An 11,480-nucleotide genomic window follows, 5' to 3' on the forward strand; every position below is an offset into this window, starting at 1 on the left:
CACGTTATTCGATTCCGGTGTAGAAACTTGCATTTGATAGGTAAGTTGTTTGTTTTAAATTCGGATATAAAACATCAATTAAATACATAATAGGCTTATTGATTATGCAATTTTAACGACGGTTAGAGTAACTGCCACCTTGTGTACGTTAATAAGTACATTACCTTATAGCCAAACGCGTATTAGTTTGTCCAATATCACTGCTGGTTACTAAGAAATGTCTAATCGAAATCCGCAGTCGAAGAAATGTTTACAGTTTACCGTGTCACTTTCAAATCGCTGCCAGCGAAGCGGGTGTGATACAGATTTATAGTGCACCAGACATTTTCGCACGCATGCTCGGCCGTACGCAATGCTATCATCAGTGATTTCGTAAACACGGACGCTCGTGATAAAGAACTTTTTATCAGGGCTGTCCATGTGCGTCCGTGATTACTGATTAGTACGTGTGTTTTACTCCGTGTTTCCATGTTTAGTCCGTGGCCGTGGTTACACAGCTGACACCTCCATTTCATCTGGCGTCCAAAACATACGGGCCGCACAAATGTTTACGTCATCGGCGACTTATCGCTTGACTCCTGGATGACATTTACGGCACGTAAATGAATATCAACAACCGATTTCAAGTCTTGCTTGTAATGTAACCAGCAGTGATATTGGACAAACTAATACGCGTTTGGCTATAAGGTAATGTACTTATTAACTACACAAGGTGCCAGTTATTCTAGCATTCGTCAACATTGCATAATCAATGTCCATATTATTCCTTTAACTTATAATTTGAATCACGATGAATAGTTTTAACAGTTGTTGGATTGGCCCTGCTTACAAATTCATATGCATTTAGTGTGTATGTGTGTGTGTGTGTGCGTGCGTGCGTGCGTTTGTGTGTGCGTGCGTGCGTGCGTGCGTGCGTACGTGCGCGTGCGTGCGTGCGTGTGTACGATGTGTTGCTGATTACAGAGGACATTGCCAATAAGCGCAAATTAGTGCATCAAACGTCATCTACCAAACAAGGTATTTTTACCCGTAATGTTGAATTCTCTTGATCTCTATCATAAGCCATGATTATGTGACACTACACTAAAAAATATACACGAGTGCTAATTATTTCTGCATGATAGGAATACGGCAAAATAGAAAGCTTGAATAAATATGCCTGTTGTCAGACTACGATATTTGATTGCAATATTTCATCACAATGGAAACTGATGTCCTGTAACAAATGCTACTAGAAAAATATCACATAGGTGGTGTAACCTGCATTCCAGTTAGCTGGGCAAGTTTCCTTCCTCTTACAAGATAATACCGACAAGTTTCCTGTCTATGCATATAGGTGTCCTCACTGTAGTTTTACACTCTCTCCATCTTCCCTATCATCGTCACCGGACGGTAAAACTTTACCAGGATTCATGATGTTATTGGGGTCAAACGCACGCTTCACCATTCTCATGGCAGCGACACCGACTGCTCCCAGCTCATCCTCAAGGAACATACGTTTCCCGAGGCCGATGCCGTGTTCACCTGTGCATGTGCCGCCAACTGACAATGCTCGCCTGTGGAATGCAAATGTCAACTAATTAGAGCCATCATCATTAATAACATATACAGCTGCAACATATCTATGATAAGATCAGGAGTGAATAATAATAGATTATATATTATCTATTATTATTCACTCCTGATGAGATCACCTTTCATAAGCTTATTTCATCTACTAACATCCTGCCAAGCTAAGATTGTTATATTGTAAGATAGCAATACCTGGCAATTGATTTGGCTAGACTAATGACTGTCTGTTTAGCATCTGGTTTGGTCGGCTCAGCCAATAATAGTGCATGAAAGTTTCCATCACCAACATGACCAATCATAGGACCTGCAAAGTAGAGCGTGTTATAATAAATACGTACAGAATTCCAGTACATCGATAAAGTAACCAGTTTAACTTTACAGATAGATTTGGAATCACAAATCATCATAAAAGCTAAAGTTAGTAACGGTCGAATAGTAATCGGCTAGCTGCAGGTCACATCAAACATTGATAAAGACTAATTTTGTGCACTTATAATTATATGTGTTTAATTACTTTATTATTACGCTTTCAGAAACTATCATAGGAATAGCTGCTAATAATTTTATAGGTAAATATGACGGTTTTCATTATACTGCATTACACTTGTATTTGAGGTTATTAGGGAGTTAATAACATAGCAGTACCCGCAAGTATCCACCTAGTAAAGACTATTAATTTATATAGTGTTAATCAACGTTCTATGTCTTAAAAAAACTGAATAGAAATGGTGCGTGTATGTGAGCATTTCAGCTGAACACGTATGTGCAACACGGTGGCCATGATGACAGAGCATTTCTCCATACTCTAGAATTGGGTGATGGAATAACAACTAAGCATATGACAATAGCAATTTTGTCGCCATAATAATGCTTGATATAACATATTATATGCATACATACCTTTACACATGAAAATAAGGATACATATGTTCATGGTGTAAGTGTGCATGCTTGTGTGCAAACGTGCAAGTGTGCGTGCGTGTGTACAAAAAGATGTATTTTTACACTGACCCACCTTTAACACCAGCTGCTTCTATGTCTTTCCTTGACTCCACAATAACCTCTGAAAGTTTAGACAGTGGTACACAAACATCTGTCGAATATGCCTGCAAGCCAAAAAATTTAGAGCATAGTTAGGGAATTACTAATAAAACTCAAATTGTCCTCACAATTATCTTTAATTTTATGTTACTATTGCATTATTCGACTATTGCACAATCCCCAAGCAATAGCAATCTATATTTAAATAGTACTAAACCACGTCAGCCTATAGAAATTCTTTGCTTGCAGTATTTCGTAGATTATTTGGTAAAAGTGTTTACTCGTTGCAATACATTAGTAGTACTAATGTCTGGATGGCATGGAGGAAGTCAATGGATATTAATACTCTACTAGGCCACCTTAAAATAGTTCTTGTTCACAAAACCCTCATCTGAAAATTGCGGATGACAAATTTGATCAGTGCAAACATTGTACAGGTGGTACAGGTGGTACTCACAGTGCATCCGGGAGCCAGGGCCTTGGCTGCATACCACGCCTCATGACGAGCCTGCCATAGCCTCTTCCTTTCCTCCTCATCCTCTGCCCACTGGAAGTCTGTGCCTCCATTCTCACGCACAACATCGCCTGAAGAAAAACCTGACACTTACTAATAGTAGGTCAGGTTATTTTTTTACTAAATATTCATGTTTTTAAAATACTAGGCCTATAAGTACAAGTGTGAGGAGGAAAAAATTGCCAAAATGCCAAAAAGGCCTTATGTTAAGCAGCCGCACGCTTGTTAGTCTCACAGTCTGGTTGGGCTATTAAAATACACAGCGTACAAGCCAAAGTATACGGCTGAATTCACAGTGTGCTAGCTTCTAATGAAATCCTGGGTACAGAGTAAAAATAATAATTCTTCAGAGCTTTAATATAATGCCAGGGTTGTTGGCTAAAGGTACTTTATATTTTCAAGACAAAGCATTGGCATAAACAACCATCCTGAGGTTTCCAATTTCAGCATAAATCATTTAAATAACATATTTCCACTTAAATAAAATAAAATGTTCTATACTCATATATTGATCAGGGTTCAGTGTAAGCTGTGATGGTCTGAAATTATTTGTGTAAACAAGTAAGAAATCGTTTTGAATGTCGATGAAGGTCAATCTCACTATCGTACTATTAACCCATGTACATCCAAAACGATCACCTACAGTCCGTCACCACTGTTTGCAGAGGATAATTACCAACTTCTGTGACTTGCTGATTTATCGTCTTCTCTGAGCCATGAAACTCAAGGAACAGTGTTGGCGCCACTCTATAGTCAAGCTTGCCGTAGCGGTTGCACGCATCCATCTGCACCTCATCCAGAAATTCTAAACATGCAAGAAATAGCACAAAACACACTATCACGTGAGGAAATTTATAGATCTTCCTTAAATAGCAGCAGTCACTGGAACATTGCTGCAAGATGTTACATTACAATGAGTGAATGCCATTCAGAATAGTATTATGAAAATTATTTCACATCAAAGGTTCTAATTATAGCCAATTATGTGAGATATCTTCATGTGGTTGTCTTTATAGATCAATTATGTGAGATATATTGAGTCCCGGTGAAGTGTTATTATGGTACATACCTATCCTGGCAATTGGTATGCCACATTGTAGGATTTGTACTGTTGTTTCTATCGCTGACTTAATGTCAGGAAATGAACAGATAGCCGAGACCATGGACTCCGGGATCCCGTACAGACGTAGTGTGGCCTGCGTGATGACGCCTAGTGTACCCTCCGAGCCAACAAATAAGTTGGTGAGGTTGTAACCAGCAACCGTTTTCCTGTGAGGAACAATGTATCCAGAATAGGAATAACAGCAGTTAATCAAAATACCATATGCAGAACAGACACCACACGCATACATAAAGCCTATAAACCATTCATATCCTACATCTTATGACTTATTGATGAATAATCTACACCACACCCTGTTTGTCCGTTCCTATTCGGATTAACATATTTTGACACAATAATATTTCACTGCTATAAATTGTAGCCTCCTCACATTTTCTGGTTGGTGTATAGGATAAAAACCAAATAAAATTCGTGTTCTGGTCTCGACTATTTGTGACCCGCTCCAGCATAATACGGACTAAGTCGCAAGTCATTGTTTTGAGTAATGAGCACGCACACATGTCAATGCTGAAAATGGCCTACCTGGACAAAAATGAGATTTTTACAAAAATAAGTTCCTAAGTGCATATTTAATCCGGATATATAGGTTCAGATATCTCTAGATTATTATGGTCATTTTTAATTTTTTTGAAACGGCGCCCTTCAGACCGACCCCTGACCGCTTATCCCCGACTGGGCCCCTTACCCGGAACGCTTTATCTCAAAAGCTGCATATTCCGGAATAAGTCGGTTTCCGATCTTCAAATTGCTGTAGATCGGTCAATTCTTTAGATATAGCCAAATATTATATATCATTTTAAAGGTAAGTAAATGATCTATTCAGATATGCACATAACTCAATTTGTAGAATTTCCTACTTAATCCTGGTTTTGCTGGAGCGGGTCACATTTGGCATCACTCAATGATCGGTTGGAATACACTTCCCCTTCACTCAATCTCGTTGATTACAACTGATCATCTCACAATAACAAGAGCCAACTGAGAACCTTCATGAGTTTTACTATTGTATAGCCCAGCACTGGCATTTGGTGCAACCACTGGCCAGTGCACTCAGCTAGTGCACATCAAGCTAGTCAGTTATTTGCAATTTTAGAGAGCAAATGTTGTATTGCTGCAGAAAATGGGAACAGTTATGAGCATTCCTTGCACTTTAATTGGATGTTTACTCTACAATGCCTTCCTCATCTACTAATCCTGTAAAAAATCATTTGCATTCAATCACAACTTTTATAATCTGCATTCTGACACATATATGTACATAGGGACATATATGTACATGGGGGAGAAAGGTGTCTAAACCCACATGTATTGGATATACACAGCGTACAATTTACGCCAATTACAGGCCATTCATTGAGATTTTTGGCATTTGATGGGCACTGGAAAGCGTGTTCAAGATTGCAAACACATTTCATATAACTAACATGAATTGGTGTACTGTTCTTCCTGCAACTCATTTTGGCCGAGTGTATGTCAATTACAGCTACTAACTACAGCTACACTTGAAACAAAAGCATGCCCTATAGGTACAAGCACAAAACAGCCTGTCACTTACTTAGTGGCTCTACCTTTTCCAGATGTATGCAGAATTCTACCATCTGGCAGCACAACCTCCATGTTGGCGACGTTTTCACGCATGGTTCCGTATCTGACAGCGTTTGTTCCCGATGCGCTGGTTGCTGCCATGCCACACAGTGATGCGTCTGCCCCAGGGTCTGCCAAAAAAAACAGGAGTATATAAATAGATAAATTTTATAACGAAATATATGATCTATTCTTGCATTCTTGAATGATATGTAACTGACTTGACTACTTAAATCTAGACATAGAATTACCAACGACCGGAAATGGTATCAACCAAATTAAATATAAAAGTGATAGATCACTAATATATCAAACATTACTTTATGCATCTGCACACTTGAAATTTTATCGATATTATTCATTAAAATCAGAATGAGAGTTTTATGATTCAGAAGCTAGGAACGAACTAAGCACCTATGGGAAACCACATTCCAGTGTCTCGTAAGTACGCATTCAGAGCCATGCGAGTAACTCCAGGTTGCACAGTTGCTGTAAAGTCATCAGGACTCACATCCACTACCTGGTCCATCTTAGTAAGATTTATGCAAATCCCACCCTGAATAATAATTAGACATACATGCATTTATTAATGTCCTGAATTATCTATAATTATAATATAAATGAAGAGAACCATATATGTGCTTACATTTACAACAGCTTGAGGCAGGGATGATAGTAAAAAATGTGTATTGATCGTAAGTAGCCAATTCATACATGGTCGGCAAGGAAACAGGGAACACAAGATATGCACAACTCTCAAAATGTAGCTGATATGGTACCAAGTTACCTCCCATTAATTTGTGCCCACATATCAGTAACGTTGGCAGGTCAGATTCACTACATTAAACAATAACATCCTGTGCGCCCTACGGGTATCAATAACTTAAAAGTATGAATTTGTATTAAAATATATACATGAGGGGTGCACCGTGGAACCCTATTATAATGTGATAATTAGGGTAAAACATTGATTGCATAAAATGCAGGGTTGTGTCATAGTGGGGTAATTAAAAAGTTTAAAATACCTGTTACTGTTAGTCATAGAAAGTTTGAGCAATGCTTTTTATGCTGTTATCACCCTGTTCTGACAAGCTACATGCACGTGATATAAGTAATGTAAAAAAAAAAGAAGAGAAAAAGAAACCAAGTGACAATTGTGTTATATCAAAATTTGCTTAATCGCAAGGCACGTCATAGCGTGGTACCACAATCTATATATATGGCATCAGGGGTTTCAGCAAATTCAATTGCTTACTTTTGCTCGTACAGTGCATATTTTATAGCCTGACCAGGCTCTGAGACTAACCTCAATACACAACCTGACACCGATCCATTTTTTGTTTAATCTTATCTTTCATTATACTTTTATATATAGGCCTAATACCTTCAAAACAACTATAATTAATAAATACCGGTATTACCCTGTATCATTATTTATGAGTTCGTGAAAATTAGGCTAAAATTACAAAGTATGTGAATTAATTATGGTAATTAAACAGTATTTGTGTCACCTGGACAGCAAGAACACCACCCTCCATACCAGTACCGGTTCCAAATGGGATTACTGGTATGGCATTTTCATTGCACAGGCCAACGACTTTCGAAACTAACTCAACGTTGGTTGGCCATACAACAACTTCAGGTGGTTTGGAGCTACAAAAAGCAAACATAAAAAGGAAACACAATTTAATCATGAGTAAATAAAAAAACACTTTTTAAACTAAATAAAGTTTTATTCACCCCTGATATTAATTATGTTAAGAAACATGTGTACACTGATTTAGCCTGTATTATATTTTATAATTAATCCTAAATTTAATAAAGTATACAATACTGCTTTTGATATAAGACCAATAAATTGGAAAATATAAAATAAGCTCACATACACAAAGACAAACATGCAGATTGCACATCAATACTACAAATCCACAACACACAATTTCAAATTGAAACATAGAACTTCTATTATAGTTTCATAAGCTAATAATCATGATAGATAATTTATAGTTAGAATATTGCATAAGCTATGTTCATTTCCTGCAAACTTGTACAAAACTGGGCCAAAGCCACTAATATTATCAAATAAAAATTATGATAGGGTAGACAGCATATGCATACCTGTGAAAGGACTCATCATGACCATGGTGCTCCCTTACAGCAACTGATGTACTCACATTTTCAGCTCCTAATGCAGATGTCAACTCATCAACAATTGCTGCACTTACTTTTCCATATTCACGGCTCACGTACTGCAACAAACCAGAGTGTAATTTTTGACAAATCTCCAATTTAATTAAGAAAATCCACACAAACATGGTTTCTAAAGTAATACCAAATGAATATTACAATTAAACTTGTAAATAAGGGTCACGTGGAAAAACAAGTGTCCTATATAGACAGGTCTGTTCTCTAGAGTTGGTTTAACTATATAAATACCACTCAAGGGAAGCGCCAAACTTGCTCTTTATGTACAGGTGCCTAATCTCAGGGCCGTAGTGGCCTCCCAAAATGTGCCACTGCAGAAAAATGTAGGATCACCCAGTGATAACATCAAGAGTGGCGGTTAGTGTGTGTGCCGCAGGCAGACATGGCTAATGCCGCGATCGCGAAGCCGATGCGGGGGGGGGGGTTCTCCCCCATAAATTTTTGGAAATTTAGAGCCTGGAAATGGCATTTCCTGCATTTTCAGGCTATGTTGAAAGCAACCAATTCTGATCATTTTAAAAAGTTAATTTGTAAATTTCAAAGATGAATGTAGCTGAAGCTGATGTTTTGACTAAAGTATCTAAAATATATATTATGAGTATGATAACTAATAAAACATTGTTTACAAAATTGTATATACTATCAGTACATAATTATGAAAAATAATATAGTTTTTAATATTTCCGTTCCAGTGCATCGTACTTCAGAATACGTTGAAGCCGGGCCGTGAAGGCATGCATGCAATGTGTGTGTGTTGTGTGTGTGTTTGTGTGTGCGTGCGTACGTGCGTGCGTGTGTTGTCTCTCTCTCTCTGTGTGTGTGTGTGTGTGTGTGTGTGTGTGTGTGTGTGTGTGTGTGTGATGTTGTTGTGGGTTGTGTGTGTGTGTGTGTGCGTGCGTTCATCTCTCTCTCCGGGTCATGTTTTTCTCTCCTCTACATAATACAATAATTATTGGTTCAAGTGCTACAGCATAGATTTTAAAGCAAATCACTGTTCCCCCCACAGTTCCAGAGACCCCTCTCTTTTAAACATGTCCAAATCCTAGTTCCGGAGACTACCATTTTCGAACATAACCGGTTCCAGAGCATACCACATTCAACAAACATTAGTTCCAGAGACCCCCATTTTCAGGTCTGAGTTAGTTCCAGAGCCCCCCCCCCCATTTTTGACTTCGCAGTGGCATATACCTACCATAATGTGGGGTGAGTGCCCCATTATTAACGGGGGTGATGGGTAAACTCGCCCTGATGGTCCAATGTGCGCACAATCGGTAGCACAAGCGGGAACACCCCCGTTAATAATACATGCACCATAGCTGCCTTGCGTTTTGCCAACATATCCGGTGACATTACGCGTGCGCACGCCATATGATTTGAAATGTAATTTCAATAAGTGCTGACTTTGAGGAATAAATGCATAAATAGTTACCTGGTGTAAAGTTGTGGAAAGTGTTCAAAAAGATAGGTGAGATGTCCATGTTGATAGATAACTTATAAGTGTTAAAAAGCCCGATCATTTTGCGTTTTGGGGATAAATTTTTGGTTAGACCAGTTGGAGCATTTGGATAGATTACATCTATGGCAGAATGTACTATAGCCCTGCGGCAGCTATCCGCAGGCTATAGTACTACTGCTAGTACTACTACTACTAGTACTAGTACTAGAGCTAAGTAAGTAAGTTGAGTCGAGCACCGACTGCGCAAACGAAACGTTTATAACTACCTTTTTAGCCCCACAAGTTAAAAATGGTCGGTATAACAAAAAATTTAGCTTCTGCGCTACTCGGCGACTATGCATTGTCATATGCACGCACTAGCAACCTAACAGAGTGTTCAAATTTACGTCAAACAACATTTGACTAATGACTACTTTCTGGACGCAGACATCTTTCTTAAACATCACGTGGTTTCTAGAGCTGCGTGCAAAACGGGATTAGCATTAATACCGCAAAAATAAATAACACTATTTGCTATTTATAAATATACTTACTACTATGTATATAATTAACATTAACTTGTTACAATTAAATGATATAATAATTTATTTTTATTTAGCGTAGAAACTAGGATTGTAAAATAATTTAACATCGCTTTATACTCGCAACCGCACGTCTACCTTCTTTCTGATTTTGGTGTGGAAACCGTGGCGAAATGGTAATGTATTCCCGATACGTTATCAATTAACTCCCGAAAACGTAGTCGATCTGATATTATTTTAATTGCGTATTAATTTTAAAAGACTATCCTATGGTTTCAGTGTTTTTTGAGTCAGTACCTTTCATGTATGATCGCAGTGTCGTAGTTATTTTGCACGCGTGGTCCGGCTGGATAGCCATGCAAAAACATTGAAGCAGTGATGATACTGATAGTGATAGGACCACAGGCACTTGAAGCATTTCAACTGTAAACACACGCCGGCGCCATTGCGCGCCCACTGACACATAAATATAGAGCAGGTGTGAAAGCGCGATCCCAAAAATTCGCTCGACGCTCGCTGTATTTCTTACGATTTCAACACAAATACACATCAAACAGTTTCCATCTTTGCTGCTAATTGAAGTACAGTGTTCACTTGTTGTAGAAATATTATGCCTCACTTCAAAACCGAGCTGTGTCACGCGAAATCACACAAAGACTGTCGAAATTCTCGCGTTCGCTAGCACTGCGCGCGTGATTGTAACAAGTTTAAGTACATGGCGGATGGCAGCGCACCGCCATCACGCAAAGATGGAAGCTGTTTGATGTGTATTTGTGTTGAAATCGTAAGAAATACAGCGAGCGTCGAGCGAATTTTTGGGATCGCGCTTTCACACCTGCTCTATATTTATGTGTCAGTGTGCGCGCAATGGCGCCGGCGTGTGTTTACAGTTGAAATGCTTCAAGTGCCTGTGGATAGGACTAGATACAATAATGTAACCAGCGAAAAAAATACACGGGAGCGGCGAGCGATTTCGCTCCCGTCAGCTTTCAAAGCGCTCTGGTAACAACAATTACGAGAGCGAAAATTTTGGAAGCTACGAGAAAAAATCGCTCCCGTGCCGCCGGCAGCGTTACGACCCATTCCTCAACGTAGACAGCTAGGGTATCCAAAACATCTAGAGCTGCATGAACTCCCTCAACGCATGATTCGCCACACGAACAAAAACTCGTGATAGTCTATAAGAAATCAATGTGTTTTTATAACCGCGTAACAATAAGTTTATATATCGCAGGGGTTATTGTGGGAAGTTAGGGCACGACCAGTGACACCTGACACGCACGTAATCAAAGCTGTTTTCTGAATTCGTTACGTAGAAAGTGGACTGTTTTTATTCAGGTAGATATTTAGAAGAAATGTAAACTGTATATATTTGAAGATTCTAGGCACTTGTAACTTTGTGGATGTGCGGCAGCATTGATAGATCTATGCATGGGGGTACCGTGGACTGGGGAAGAGAAAAAC

The 11,480-nt window shown here is 38.8% G+C and overlaps 2 protein-coding genes across 3 annotated transcripts in view; one reads left to right on the top strand and one right to left on the bottom strand.

Moving 5' to 3' along the window:
* Positions 1-704: 704 nt before the first annotated feature.
* LOC106820799 (probable D-lactate dehydrogenase, mitochondrial) lies at positions 705-9,924 on the bottom strand. 2 transcript variants are annotated; one of them, XM_014825369.1, is made up of 11 exons: positions 9,762-9,924; positions 7,953-8,083; positions 7,346-7,487; positions 6,249-6,390; positions 5,806-5,965; positions 4,197-4,396; positions 3,804-3,932; positions 3,071-3,198; positions 2,588-2,678; positions 1,765-1,876; positions 705-1,556 (listed from the first exon to the last, which is right to left on the bottom strand). In XM_014825369.1, the coding sequence occupies exons 1-11, from the start codon at positions 9,840-9,842 to the stop codon at positions 1,343-1,345; spliced, it is 1,530 nt and encodes a 509-aa protein (XP_014680855.1). In that variant the 5' UTR covers positions 9,843-9,924; the 3' UTR covers positions 705-1,342. The 2 variants fall into 2 exon arrangements, with proteins under 2 accessions (XP_014680855.1, XP_014680854.1); XM_014825368.1 differs by having other exon boundaries at positions 3,071-3,210.
* A 210-nt stretch (positions 9,925-10,134) lies between these two features.
* LOC106820812 (60S ribosomal protein L14-like) overlaps positions 10,135-11,480 on the top strand; it is a 7,753-nt gene continuing 6,407 nt past the window's right edge. Inside the window, exon 1 of the mRNA XM_014825382.1 lies at positions 10,135-10,192. Within this exon, the coding sequence (XP_014680868.1) occupies positions 10,190-10,192 (3 nt within the window). The 5' untranslated portion in view covers positions 10,135-10,189. The remainder of the gene's footprint in view (positions 10,193-11,480) is intronic.

This window comes from Priapulus caudatus, unplaced genomic scaffold (assembly GCF_000485595.1).
Source record: "Priapulus caudatus unplaced genomic scaffold, Priapulus_caudatus-5.0.1 Scaffold48, whole genome shotgun sequence".
Lineage (NCBI taxonomy): Eukaryota > Metazoa > Priapulida > Priapulimorpha > Priapulimorphida > Priapulidae > Priapulus > Priapulus caudatus.